Consider the following 15,132-nt stretch of genomic DNA (forward strand, 5'->3'; position numbering starts at 1 on the left):
ACCTGCGAGCTGAGCTATCACCTGCATACCCCCTACCTATACCTGAGGTGAGCCCTCTCCATGGGCTCCTGATCTAAAGAGTGTGTACGAGTGCTAGGGCGGCCATAACAAATACCACAGACTGGGGGTGGGGGAGAGCTTAAACAACAGGAAATTATTTTCTCCCAGTTCTGGAGGCTAGAAGTCCAAGATCAAGGTGTTGGCAGGGTGGCTTCTCCTGAGGCCTCTCTCCTTGGCGTGCAGATGGAGAGAGTGTTCTTGTTGTGTCCCTGTGTTCCTCTATGTCCAAGCATCCCTGATGTCTTGTGTGTCCCAATTCCCTTTTTGCCACGCTGCGTGGCTTCTGGGATCTCAGTCCCCCAACCAGGGATTGAACCCAGGTCCTCGGCAGTGAAAGCACGGAGCCCTAACCACTGGACCGCCAGGGAATTCCCCTCCCTCTTTTTATACAGAGAGCCATCAGATCGGATTAGGGGCCACCCTAATAACCTCATTTTAACTTAATCACCTCTTTAAGAGTATTATCTCCAAATACGGTTACATTCTGAAGTGCTGGGGGTTAGGACTTCAACATATGAATTTTGCAGGACACAATGAAGCCCAAAACAGGGGGCGATGGTAGGGGTGATTCACCTGGTGAATGCTGCACAGATGCTGTCATCATCTGAAGCAGGGGATTTGTACCCCACCTGCTCCTTAGAAAGACCTGGGACCTTTAATAATACAGACTCCCTGGTCCCATTTCTGAAGATACTGATTCTGTTGGTTTGGAGTAAGATGGGCAGAATCAACCAGGACATAAGTACTTTTCAATAGCTCCCTAGTATTTACTGGTTAATATTTGGTCCTTGGCCAAGTGGCCTGGGCATCACCTGGAGCTTGTGAGAAACTCAGACTCTTAGGCTCTACCCAGAACTGCTGGACCACAATGTGCATTTTCACAACACTGTGTAGGTGATTCCTTAGATTCACTGAGGGTTAAGAAGCACAATCCAGGTGATTCAAAAGTGCAGCCCGAACTGACTCCTGATCTCTGGGCTTTGCTTACATATCCCAGGTGGGGGTCCTAGAATCTCTGACGGGGAGGGGGAGGCACCCAGCTCAAGCTCCAGCCTCTGATTGGTTTATTTTTTATATTTTTCTAATATTCATTCATTCATTCATTCATTTACTTGGCTGTGCCGGGTCTTAGTTGCAGCATGTGGGATGTTTCTGATTTTATTTTATTTTTTAGTTTCGGCATGCGGGATCTAGTTGCCTGACCAGGGATCGAACCCGGGCCCCCTGCATTCGGAGTGTGGAGTCTTAACCACTGGGCCACCATGTAAGTCCCTGATTGGTTTGTTGAGTCACCAATAAAATGCTCATCCCAAGGCAGGTGCTCAGTGTGTCAAATGAAAGAGAAATGAATTCCTGACCCTCAACCCATCCTCAGGCTCCCTTGAAGGAGTGGACTCGTGGGTATTTTAATCATAGGAGAGATCAGTGTTTCCCAAAGTATTGGAGGATTTTCCACCTTGGGCCACCCCTCACTTCAGAATCAAATGGGGCAAACATTGAACATTCAGATTCTCAGGCCCCTGCCCTGGTAATTTGAGTTTCCCAGGTGTGAGATGCAGCCCTGGAATCTGTATATTTCACAATGTCCCAGGTGATTCTGAGAGTTGAGCAATCTTTATAAACGTATCAAATAGTCAAAGTTTTCCTTCTTTTCCCCTAAGTTTTTGCAAACATTTTAAAGTTGACATCAAAAATGTTTTCATCAAGGCTTCCCTGGTTGCGCAGTGGTTGGGAGTCCGCCTGCCGATGCAGGGGACACGGGTTCGTGCCCCGGTCCGGGAAGATCCCACATGCCGCGGAGCGGCTGGGCCCGTGAGCCATGGCCGCTGAGCCTGCGCGTCCGGAGCCTGTGCTCCGCACCGGAGAGGCCACAGCAGTGAGAGGCCCGAGTACCGCAAAAAAAAAAAAAAAAAAATGTTTTCATCATAAGTGTAAACACTGCAAAGGATGTAGCTTCTGGCGTATAATAAAAATAGGCCCTTTAAGTAAATAAAACTGGTGGCGATTTCACTGCCAAGGGCCGGGGTTCAATCCCTGGTCAGGGAAATAAGATCCTACAGGAAGCTGCACAGCGTGGCCAAAAAAAAAGGAAATAAAACTGTTACTATCATGCTTTTAAACGTATCCAAAAGAATGTAAATAGCATAGGGTTTTGATACTCACCACCATCCGTTTGAAAAAGTATAAAATGAGCTCTTTCTAATGGTCAGATCATTTATACTTATTTTTCCAGCTTCAGAGAGATATAATTGACACATATGGTGTGAATTTAAGGTGTATAGCATGTTGATTTGATAAGAAAGGTTTTTTTTCTTTTGTTTTGTTTTTTGTGTGGTACGCGGGCCTCTCACTGTTGTGGCCTCTCCCGTTGCGGAGCACAGGCTCCGGACGCACAGGCTCAGCAGCCATGGCTCGCGGGACCAGCCGCTCCGCGGCATGTGGGATCCTCCCGGACCGGGGCACGAACCCGTGTCCCCTACATCGGCAGGCAGACTCTCAACCTCTGCGCCACCAGAAAAGCCCAAGAAAGGTTTTTGTTTGTTTGTTTTGCTGCTCTGCCTGACATGTGGGATCTTAGTTCCCCAACCAGGGATCAAACACTCACCCCCTGCAGTGGAAGCACGAGGTCTTAACCACTGGACGGCCAGGGAAGTCCCAGAAAGGTATTTTTGATGTTATATCAGGTTATGGCACTTTAGTATGCTTTCTTTAGTGAACTTCATTTTTGTTCTATTCAGTGACTCTGTTGCATTAGGAGAGGAAATACAAATAATTCTTGCCAGTGAGGAGTTGTTAGAAGCCCTCCCTATCTCCAAGAATCTGTATGCAGAGGGCTGTAAAGGCAGTGGGAGGGAAAGTTTCAGATATAATCTAGGTGGTGAGGAGGGAAGGGAGAGTGAAGGAGGAGGAGGGAGGGAGGAGGGGAGAGAGAGGGAGACCAGGGTATGAGCTGTCACCCCTGGAACTGGTTTAAGAAAGAATGAGCCCCTGCTTAGAAAAAGCTCCTGGGCTTCAGCCTGAAGACCTACAGTGAGGACCCCGGGAGTCCCATGGGTGCTGAGTCTTCAAGTGCAGACCACTTGGGAGTGAGCCCTGCGCCCTGGATCCCCCAGGGACAGGAGGAGAGCAGGGTTTTGCTCTCTGCAGATGGAGAATTTTCTGCCGTTGGAAAAGGACCTCTGTCCTTTCAGGTTCCTGACCTCAGCCTGGGTTCTGTTGGAATATCTGTGTGGACCACATTCCCCTGCCCCTGCTGACCCCCAATAGCTTAAAATGCAGGTAAATTAGAGATGAGGTGGTGAGCCTGTGGACGCCAGAGAGAGGAGTGGGGACTCCTGCCATGGGGACCAGGAAGGCAGCTTCTGGGCCTGGCCCTGAAGCCCCACCCACATTCTTTCCTTTCACTGGCAATTTGGGTGAAAGGTTTCTAGCTGAATATCCAATCAGGATAAACTGGTTCAGGAACGTGATTGGAGCCCTGTTTGGATGCTAGGGATTGGATTATAATGGGCTTTAAAAGGCATGGAATCTTCTGATTCAGCTTCACTGAGGAGAGCCAGGTAGGAGTTCCACGGACAGAGGACTCAGGAAGTAGCCCTGGTGAACTTGAGAGAAATCTCTCCTGGATATGGAGACCAGGACGTTCCAGCTTCACCCTTCGCTCGGGCTCAGAGTTCACTGAATCATCTGGACTTCAGGAGCTGGTGAGCTACAGAGTTTGGTATGCTCCATTTTGTTCTCTGAAGCCATGAGTCTGCAAACTTTCTCTGTAAAGGGCTAGATAGTAACTAGGCATTAAGGGCCATGTGGTCTCTTGCAGTGGCTTGACTCTGCCCTAGTAGTGCAAAACAGCCTCCAGCAACAGCAAGTGGTCGTGGCTGTGTTCCAGTAACACTGAAAATTTGAATATCATGTAATTTTCACATGTCACAAAATATTCCTTTGTTTTTTTTCCCCCAAATTAAAAAAAAATTAAATATATTCTTAAAAGTTAAAAAAAAAAACCTTAAAAAATATAAAAAACATTCTTAGCTTGGTGGCTGGGCAATAAAAAAACAAAAACAGGGGGCAAGCCAATTTGCCAATCGCTGTTTAAACCATTTGCCTATAGAATGCAGCTAGCATCCCATTAGTGACTTGTGAAGTCAATTTAGTAGGCTGGATTCAGCTTATGAAAAGAAATAGAATTTTTCATTGAATCTAAGATGCCATCAGCTGTAACATACATTATTTCTGATACCACTATAAAATATATATATATACAGCCAAACAAACTTATAAAGTGCTACTGATGAAATGCAAGATAACAGAAATGGTCAAATGTCAACACTAGAATGTCCCTTAGTGTCAATGAATGTGTTAATGGCATGGAAGCTATCAGCAAATCTATTGTAGGGAGAGAACTACGTTACAAAACTTTTATTTCAATAGTCACCCCTCCCCACACCCAACTACATACAGGCTGATTTCCTCCCTTGTATGATGCTGTTAAATCATTAGGATTTGGATTTAATTAAATGCTTGGAAAATCACTTCTCAGCCTTTTGGCTAAGATCAAGTGTAAGTGCTTGGGGAGCCTGGAATTAGTGGGTTCGGGCCTGTTGTACAGGTAAATGATCATTTTACTAACAGTTACTTTATATTTATGTAGCAAACATGTAGCATTGACAGCATGCCAGATGTTGCTCTAGAAACAAAGAATACAGCAGTGAACAAAACACAACTCCCTGCCCTCGTGTGTGTAGCTCATAGTCTAGTGGGTGGAGACAAAAGAAGCAAGATGTATTTTATACTTGTGTGTTAGGCAGGTGATAAACGCTGTTGAAAAATAGCTTCGGAGTTGAATATAGCATGTGAGTTGGGGGAGGTTGTGATTTTTGAAAGTGTGGTCAGGGAAGTCTTGCAGAGAAGCTGTGGACCTGAAGCAGGTCAGGAGCTGGGATGAGGGTACCTGAGAAAGAGCATCCAAAGCAGGGGGAGCAACAGAAGTCCTGAGAAAGTACCGTCCTTCCTCGGTATCCGTGGGAGATTGGATCCAGGACTCCCCACCCCGAAGATACCAAAAGCCATGGATGCCCGAGTCCCTTATATAAAATGGTGTAGTATTTGCATATAAACTGAGTAGATCCTCCCATATGCTTTAAATCATCTCTGGATTCATTATAATACCTAATACAATGTTGATGCTGTGTAAATAGTTCTAAGTACAGTGTAATGCTATATATATAGTTGCCAGCACAAGGCAACTTCAAGTTTTGCTTTTAAGATCTTTCTGGAATTAAAAAAAAAAATTTGATCCGAGGCCTTCTCTGACGGTCCAATGGTTAAGACTTCCACTGCAGGAGACGAGGGTTCCATCCCAGGTCGGTGAACTAAGATCCGGCATGCCACGCAGTGCAACCAAAATAAAAAATTTTTTTTGATTGGTGTACAGGATCTGGTGCCTTCCAGACTCACAGAGTGGAGGGAGGGAGGGGCATCCCGGGCGATAGCCTAGGGCTCTTTTGGACCTTTCATGTTGGTTGGCATTTCTGAGTGAGATTGGAGATCTATAAGCAAAAGGGTGCATACCAGCTCTCTCCTGCAGAGTTTAATGGGAGCATTGGGGCCGCCCTGGGGAGATAAGGCAAAAGTGGGGGCTGGGGGCCAGAGAGGTAAGTTTAAAATTATCATGTTACTTAACTGGGTTTGAGCCTGTTTCCTCACGTATAAAATAAGGGTGTTAATAGTTATCTCAATGTTTCAGCTGATGATTAAATAAGGCACCAATTTTGTCTTTTGAAATAAATACAATAGTCCCCCCTTATCCACGATGGGGAGGGGGGGATGCGTTCCAAGACCCTCAGTGGACGTCTGCTACCATGGATAGTATCAAACCCTATATACACAATGTTTTTTCCTATGCAAACGTACCTACGATGCAGTTTAATTTATAAAAGCACAGTAAGAGGGCTTTCCTGGTGGCTCGGTGGTTGGGAGTCCACCTGCCGATGCAGGGGACACGGGTTCGTGCCCCGGTCCGGGAGGATCCCACGTGCCGCCGAGCGGCTGGGCTCGTGAGCCATGGCCACTGAGCCTGCGTGTCCGGAGCCTGTGCTCCGCACCGGAGAGGCCACAGCAGTGAGAGGCCCGCGTACCGCAAAAAAAAAAAAAAAAAAAAAAAAAAGCACAGTAAGAGATTGACAACAGTAACTAAGAATAAAATAGAACAATTATAACAATACACTGTTATAGAAGTTTTGTGAATGTGGTCTCTGTGTCAAAAATATTATTGTACTAATTTGATGTTTCTTCCATCTCAGCTAAGCACTTACCATGCACTGAGGCCATAACTTTTGCAGTTTGAAATGTGACAGCAAAACGAGCATAGATTCGTTTCCTTCTTCACAATTTCACAGATAGAAGATTCATTCTTACCATAGACCTTAGCAACATCAGCGTACAATTTTTTCTTCTTTTTTTTTAATCAAACTGAGAACTTTTGCCTTTTTACCTAAAGGTAGCATTTTATGGATTCTCTCTGTCATATTTGAATTGCCAGCATCACTCTGCTTGTGCTTTGGGGCCATTATTAAGTAAAATAAGCATGACTTGGACACGAGCACTGTGATACCTTGACAATCTGATAACCGAGTGTCCCAGGTGGGAGGAAGCAGGACGGTGCGAGACTCCCATCACACTCCTCAGAATGGTGTGCAATTTAAAACTTATGAGTTATTTATTTCTGGAATTTTCCATTTAATATTTTCAGTTAACAACCGAGAGTTCACTGAAACCCCAGAGAGCGAAAACTCGGATCTGGGGGGACAACTGTACTGACCGTGTCATGTGGTTGCCTTTAGGTGGGAGTTTGCCAAAAGAAAGCAGTAGAAGAAGGGACCACTTCAAGCAAAAAGCGGTTGTAAAATGGCACACGCCTTTCTGTGTGAGGAAGCACAAGCACCAGAACGACCAGAGAAGAAGATGGGAGGGTCCAGACCCAGAGACGAGGACGATGACAGTGCTGAGGTGATCTTTGTTGGAGTGGAGCATGTCAATGAAGATGCTGAAACCCTCTTTGTCAGAGTGATTTCAAATTCAAAGCCGGTCATTTCTAACATTTTGAACAGAGTGACCAGGGACTCATCCTCAACAAGAAAGAAGGGTCACGTGAGTCAAGATACGACTTACACATTGCAGCCTTCAAATTGCAGGACCCCGATGTCAAAGGCAGCAGCCATTTCACCGGCTTTTCAATCTGAATGGGGAGACGCAGATAGTCCTATTATTTTTGAGCCTTCGTCTAAACCTGATTATAAAATGAGCTCTCTGCAAGTCGTGCTTCACAATTCCTCAGAGTTGCTCTCTCCATGGCCTCATTGTCTACCTGGAGCTGCATTCTCGGTAGGAGGCAAGGATAAAAGTCCTCGTGATTCAAAGCGACGTCCCACTTCAGATATGGATATATACAGTGGGAATCCCAAAAGACCTAAAGTCAGCCATGGAATCCCAGGGGGACAGGCCTTAGCTGTGGCCTCTCCAGGTATCCTTCCTACAAAGAACACGAGTATGACCCCAGAAGGTGTCCCGACCTCGTCAAGCCATGTTCACAATGGGGCATCATTTCCACGGGCTCATGCATATAACCAGGCACGTTACCATGTTATGGATCCAGAGGGAGCACGTAGCTTGGAAAGGCTGGCAAAAACAGACTATTCGAGTCTAGCAACTCAAAACAAGACTGTTGATCCCAAGAAAGGAAATCTGATCATGTTACTTGATGATTTTTACTACGGACGGCATCCAGGAGACAGGCACCCAGAATGGAAGACCCACGCAGCCTTCAAATGCCTCAGCTGCTTGAAAGTCCTCAAAAATATCAAGTTTATGACCCACGTGAAGAACCATTTGGAATTTGAGAAGCAGAGGGATGACGGCTGGGAAATCCACACCACCTGCCGGCACTGCCACCGCCAGTTTCCCACCCCCTTCCAGCTGCAGTGTCACATTGAAAGTGTCCACACTTCCCAGGAGCCCTCTGTGGTCTGTAAAATCTGTGAATTGTCCTTCGAAACAGATCAGGTTCTCTTACAGCACATGAAGGTCAATCATAAACCTGGCGAAATGCCCTATGTGTGCCAGGTTTGCAATTACAGATCGTCAGCCTTTGCTGATGTGGAAGCACATTTCAGAACGTGGCATGAAAACACAAACAGTTTGCTTTGTCTGTTTTGCCTCAAAATTTTCAAAGTGACGACATCCTACGTAAATCATGCTTGGAGGCACTGGAACAAGAGGGTCTTTCAATGTTCCAAGTGCCGGCTACAGTTTTTGACTTTGAAGGAGAAAATGGAGCACCAAACCAAGAATCATCAACCATTTAAAAAACCAGAGCAACTGGAAGGGCTGCCTCCTGAAACAGAGGTCAAGATCCAAACTTCAGTTCAACCAGGACCAAGAGAGGCAGCATCCATGATTGTGACCAGCACTGAATCCCGAGTGTCACCTGAAAAAACTACCAAGAGGATGGCTATGAACACGAGATATTCCAGACGTATTGCAGCAGGGGTTCTGGCTAAAAATTATTACCCACCTCCAGAAATCCCAAAAAGCTGAATTGAGGCTAGGCCAGCTGTACGTAGTGGCTCGTAGATGCCAGCAAGCAGTGTCAGCGCCTGTCTGGCTTTACAGTGACTGAGGTTGTACCTGCTTCATCTCTCCACTGTCAAGTAACTCCGAAGTCTCCATGCTCCTTCCCAGCCACCCTCTCCTTCCCAAAGTAACCACTTTTCTGACTTCAACGACCAGGGATTAGTTTTCCTGTTTCTAAATTTTAAGTAAATAGAATCACACAATAGATTCTTTTTGGTCTGGTCTTTGTTTTCTTTAAAATAAGTGAGATACATTCTTGTTGTGTGTCGCTGTGGCACATTCTTTTTCATTGCCGAGTAGAAGTCCCTTGAATGAATATGGCACAGTTTATGTATCCATTTTATTGTTCCTGAACTTTGAGGCTCATAATTTTGCTATTTTGCATAAAGCTGCTATGAGCGTGTGTCTGTCTTTCATAGTAATTTCTTTAGGATATCTATATCTATACATCTAAATATAGATATGAGAAGTTCTGAAACTGCATAGATTTAGCTTTCTGGCCAAACACTTTTTCAAAGTGATTGAAACAATGTGTATTTCCACCAACAGTACTGTGAATTCCATTTCTACAGCTCCAACACTTGGTACTGTCAGTCCTTTTCAGTATATAACTGAGCAGGACCCTGCAGGGCCTTCCCAGGGACAGACCCCCCCACCCCCATGTCCCTGCCTCTTATTTGTAGAAAAGCTTTAGGTCCTAGGCCTTCCCCATGTTCCAAAGAGCGAATTTAACTAGAGAAGTGAGAAAATGCAGAAACAAAAGAAAACAATCAAGCAAGCAAGACAAAACAGTAATAGTTTAGCCATAAAACAAAGTCAAGGATCTTTAATTTCTCCTCAGGGGCTACAGATAATATCCTGAGCCATATCCTTGAGTTGTTTTGCAGAAACTAAAACCCCCAGAAGACAGAAGAAGTTAACTGTATGCTGCCCACCAGCATGTAGACCCCAGACCAGCTGGAACCAGAAGGTTGATGATGTTGACTCCTGAAATACAACCTTGGTTACCTCACCACCAACCAATGGTCATAATAATTGTGCATGAGCCGATCACACACCCTGCCACCCTCTCCCTCACGTTGTATTTAAAAACCCTTCCCTGAAAGCCATCCCAGAGTTTGGGTCTTTTGAGCATGAGCTGCCTGTTCTTGCTTGGTCCCATTTTGGATGGCTTGCAATAAACACAGTACTTTCCTTCATCACAACATGGTGTTAGTAGATTTGCTTTACTGTGCTCGGGCTAGCAGACTCAAGTTTTGTTCAGGAACAATTAGTGCTATTCTCTTGACGTTGTAGTGGTATCGCATTGTAGTTTCATCTGCATTTCCCTGATGAGTAATGATTTTGAGAATTTTTTTCACATGCTTATTGTCCACTCGAATATTACTCTCTTTTATTAAGTGCCTATTCAAGTCTTGCTCCTCCTCTTAAAAAACAAAACAAAACTATAGACTGTCAACTGGGAAGGGCATTAGGGAACTTCTGGGACCCTGAAAACGTCCCTTATTTTGGCCTCGATGGTGATTTCATGGGTGTACATATGTACAAAAAGTGGTGCTTCATGGAATGTTCTGTTTAAGAAATTGTCTGCCAAGGACATATTCCTCTCATGTTTTCTTCTGGAAATTTTACGGTATAGCTTTTCACAGTTAGGTCTGATCTAGCTCAAATGTATTTTTTTTTTATTTATGGTGTGATAAATCAAAGTATCAACGTTAGTTTTTTCATATGTGTATTCAAATCAACCACCATTTACTAAAAAGACCATGCCACTGTATTGCGGTGGAAGCTCTGTGTAAATCAGGGAGATGGCCGTATATGTATTTCTGGACTCCATTCCATTTGTCCAGTGCTGTAGTCTTGTGCTAATGCCACAATTATTATAGCTCTTAATTACTGGGGTTCTGCCTAAGTTTGTGTGATGGTTAATTTTTTTTATCGACTTGATTGGGCTAAGGGATGCTCAGATAGCTAGTGAAACATTATTTCTGGGTATATCTGTGAGGTGTTTTCAGGAGAGATTAGCATTTGAATCAGTAGAATGAGTAAAAATATAAATCCTCAGCAATGTGGGTTGGCATCATCCAGGAGAATGTGGATGATCCCTAAGATGGGATGTGGGTTCATTGCTAAGAGAACAAAGGGGAAGGAAGGGACATCCATTTCTCCTTTGGACATCAAGGCTCCTGGTTCTTGGGCTTTCAGATTGGGACTGAGTTATATCACTGGCTTTCCTGGTTCTCCAGTTTGCAGGCAGCATATGGTGGGACTTAACATAAGCCAATTCCCATAACATACCTCCTCATGTATATATCCTATTGGTTGCATTTCTCTGGAGAACCCTAACACAGATATCTGGGAGTTTAAGTTCTCCAGCTTTGGTGTTGAAATTATCTTGGCTATTCCAGGTGTTTTGTTGTACTGCAGTGGTTATAGTGAACATTCTTATCTTGTTCTCAAGACACTGTAGTTCATCGTGTACTGTAGTTCATCAATTGTGACATGAGTTATAGGGCTTTTTGTAACTACCCACTGATTGCAGGAAGATTGAGCTGCAAATCAATAACAGAAAGATATGGGAATTCCTGGCAGTCCAGTGGTTAGGACTTGGCACTTTCACTGCTGAGGGCTAGGGTTCAATCCCTGGTCAGGGAACTAAGATCCCACAAGTCTTGAGGCATGGCCAAAACCAAAACAAAACAACAAACAAAAAAACCAACCAGAAAGATAATTAAGGAAAAAAACCCCAAAATTTTGAAATGAAGCAATATAATGAAGCAAACAGGGCTGGGGCCAGAGTAAGTGTTGCCAGGAGCCCAAAGCGCAAACGTGCCATGCCTGTGTTTCACAAGCCTCTTTAATGTTGTGGTCTGAGGCTCACCCTAGTCCTGGTTCTGATTCGAAATAACTTGTAGCTCCTATGAGAAATCGCTATGGAAAAAATGAAAATATTTGAATTGAATGATATTGAAAACAGCAAAATTTATGGGACAGAGCTAAAGCAGTTCTTAGAAGAAATTCATATGTTTAAGTGCATTATGTTTTAAAAGAAGAATGATCTAAGTCAGTGCTGTCCACAGAAGTTTCTGCAGTGATGGAATTTTTTTTAATGTTATTGTTACATTTATTTCCTAAAATGTAATGTAACATTTATTTCCTAATAAGGATGATCAGCTTTTCACATGTATAAATGTGTATTTTTCTCTTCTGTGAGGTGACCTGTTCATATCATTTGCCCATTTTTTGGTTGGAGTATTCATCTTGTAGAATTTTCTTTTTGGCCATGCTGCGAGGCTTGTGGGATCTTAGCTCCCTGACCAGGGATCGAATCTGTACTTCCTGCAGTGGAAGTGTGGAGTCCTAACCACTGGAAATTTCAGATGGAAATGTTCTGTATCTGCTCTGTCCAATATGCCACATGTGACTACGGAGCTGGTGAAATGTAGCTAGTGTGTAGACTGAGATATTAAATTTTTAATTTTATTCAATTTGATTAATTTAAAATTAAAAGGTAAAGCTAGAAGAAACAGATCTTCCTTACAAATGAGTTCCAATTAATTTGTGTACTTGATAATTTGTGTTTCTCATAGATGTTTCCCCTCAATGAGCTTCCTTGCCCCTCCCTAAGTGTAGTTTGGATTTAGTGACTTGTTTCCAATGAATAGAATATGGCTGGGGGAGAAAAGTAACTTTACAGTGGAGAAACTAGTGGTAAGTCATATTGATAGTATGTATTCCTGATGGGAAGTGATGAGAAGGATACCTCACCTCTGCGGTATAGTTCTAAAAACCTATAAACCCGTGTAACCGGGAGAAACACATCAAACTCAAACCGAGAGTCATTTGGCAAAATACCCGACACTTAAGGATTCCTGAAAATTGTCAAAAGTGATGAAAAGCAAGGAAAGTTTAAGAAACTGCCATAGACCAGAGTAAGCTAAGGAGGTGCTACAATTAAATGTGATTCGGTATCCTATATGGCAATCTGGAACAGAAAAAGGACATTTGTGGGAAAACTAGTGAAATTTGAATAAAGCCTGGAGCTTAGTTGATGGTAGCTTACTGAAAGGTATTGGAGTAATTGTGAGGCCTAAAGGAGGTCATTTCACATATACACATTTTAGACATTGCAAATATTTTCTCTACACTACATCCTCTTCATTTTGACTATGGTATACTTCACTGAATGGAAATCTTCAAAGGATCAATAATATTTAAACTGTGTGATCTGACCATAATGCAACAAAATGAGAAATTCATAAAGAAACAGCTTTTAAAATCCCATAGATTTGGAAAATAAATATATTAGTATATAATACATAACCCTTGTTTTAAGAAGAGAATATTAGGATATTAGGATATACATGGAAATTAGGATATACTTGGAAGTGAATGATAATGAACACATTATTAAGCAAAAATTGTGGGACACAGTTAAATCTGTATTTTAGTAAATTAAGGTAAATTTATAGCATTACATACAAGAAAAATCAGTTACAAATAAATGAGTTAGGCATTTATCTCAAAAAGTTGTAAAGGAGAGCAACAGAACAAACCTATAGTAATAAGAAGGAAGGAAATAATAAAGAATGGAAAATGAATATAATAGAGAAGAAAATAGCATTATAGATTAAACCAAAAACTTTTTTTTTTTCAAACGATTACTAGGAGATTCCAGCAAAACAGGGCACTTAAAAAAGATTCTGTAGGGGCTTCCCTGGTGGCACAGTGGTTGAGAATCTGCCTGCCAATGCAGTGGACACGGGTGCGAGCCCTGGTCTGGGAAGATCCCATATGCCGCGGAGCAACTGGGCCCGTGAGCCACCATTACTGAGCCTGCGCGTCTGGAGCCTGTGCTCCGCAACAAGAGAGGCCGCGATAGTGAGAGGCCCGCGCACCGCGATGAAGAGTGGCCTCCGCTTGCCACAACTAGAGAAAGCCCTCGCACAGAAACGAAGACCCAATACAGCCATAAATAAATTAATTTTTAAAAAAAAAGATTCTGTAAAGGACCAAATAATACTTTAGGCTTGCGAATATGATCTCTGGCAATTAATCTACTTTGCAGCCATAGATGATAGCTAAAGGAACAAGCAAGACCCTGTTCCAACTTTAAGGACTCTGATAATTGAATTTCATATAATTTTCACTTGTCACAAAATAATATTCTCTTTGTGGTTTTCCCCAGCCATTAAAAAATGTAAAGCTCTAAAATAAAAAGAATTTTTTTTTATTGTAAAGCTCTTTTTTTAGCTCGCTGCAGGCTGTACAAAAACAGGAGGCAGGCTGCACTGGATTGGCCCCAAATGCAAGTCCAAGAAGACGGGCTTCAACACCCAGTTGCAAAGTTCCTTAAGAAAGGGGCCGGCAGATAGTGCTTTTATGGAAGAGGGATCACACCTGAGGATTGCAAGAGCTGGACTCCCCTGAGGAACTGGGAGCCCGCTCTTTACCCTGAGCCCTGGCGAACTCTGGCGTCTTGCCAGCCCAAGACCTTTGAGACACAGGTTCAGCCTGACCCCGCTCCCAACGGTTGCAACTGCCGGGGCGCTAGAGAGCGCGCATGCGCCCACCCGGACTCGCTGCCAATCAGACCACAGCGCCCGACCTCGCGCCGGCACCTGGCAGCCAATCACAGGTGACAGCGGGCGCGCGAGCTGGGGCGTGGGCGTTGGCGGCGTCTGCGGCGCCGGGGGCCTGAGGAGGCGTAGTCGCCTCAGGCTTCGCCAGGGGAGCGCCTCGGGGCCGGTGAGCCGCCGGACTTTCTGGCCCCGCCGTCGACGGGGACCGTGGCGCGGCCGGAGCGGTCCCTGAGGGCCGAGGGGAGGGTTTCTCGGGTCCTCACGAGCGCCGGGCCTGGCACGGCCCTGGCGGCCTGTGTGGGGCCGCGGGCCCTCAGGAGGGAGGGTGAGGCCCAGGCCCTGACATCCCTTTCACCCTCTCCCTTCCCCAATCTGGGCGGGCGCCGCTCTCCGTCAGCCTCCCTCCCCCAGGGGTGGGCCGAGCTGGCCTCGGGGGACGGGCGTATCAGGCCCCCGGCCCCCGCCGAGGTCTCCTAATACGTTACAGCACAAAACAAGGTCAGGGCAGTTCTGTGACGCAGGCCGGGCGGGGTTCTGGAGAGCCGTGGGTCCAAGCGCTGTCAGGAGGGCGCAGCTAAAAAAAAAAACCAAAAAACAAATCGATCTGGTGGCTTCTCCCCTGCCGCTGCGCCTGGGCCCCTGTGGGAGCCCCCCTGGGCGCCCGCGGTCCAGCCTTTCGGTTTGGGCAGGTGGCGGATGAGGTGGTTTTTACTGAGAGAGGGGAGGTGGGAGGAGGAGGCTCGTTCGCGATTCTGTTCTCTGGTTCAGTGTGAGACGCCTGGCAAACATGCTCAGGGCAGGACCGGCTAGGGCCTGGGGGATAGGATGATCCCGTAACACGTGACTCGCCCTCACCCGT

General features: G+C 45.0%; 1 protein-coding gene across 1 annotated transcript; it reads left to right on the forward strand.

Moving 5' to 3' along the window:
• Window positions 1–3,671: 3,671 nt before the first annotated feature.
• On the forward strand, window positions 3,672–8,655 carry LOC309970890 (zinc finger protein 280A-like; the record flags this gene model as incomplete). The annotated part of the gene is made up of 2 exons (XM_082853588.1): window positions 3,672–3,764; window positions 6,903–8,655. Exon 2 carries the CDS (start codon window positions 6,967–6,969, stop codon window positions 8,653–8,655), a length of 1,689 nt encoding a protein of 562 aa, XP_082709714.1. The 5' UTR covers window positions 3,672–3,764; window positions 6,903–6,966.
• Window positions 8,656–15,132: the final 6,477 nt, after the last annotated feature.

Source organism: Leucopleurus acutus (assembly GCF_964270905.1).
Source record: "Leucopleurus acutus genome assembly, chromosome: 13".
Lineage (NCBI taxonomy): Eukaryota > Metazoa > Chordata > Mammalia > Artiodactyla > Delphinidae > Leucopleurus > Leucopleurus acutus.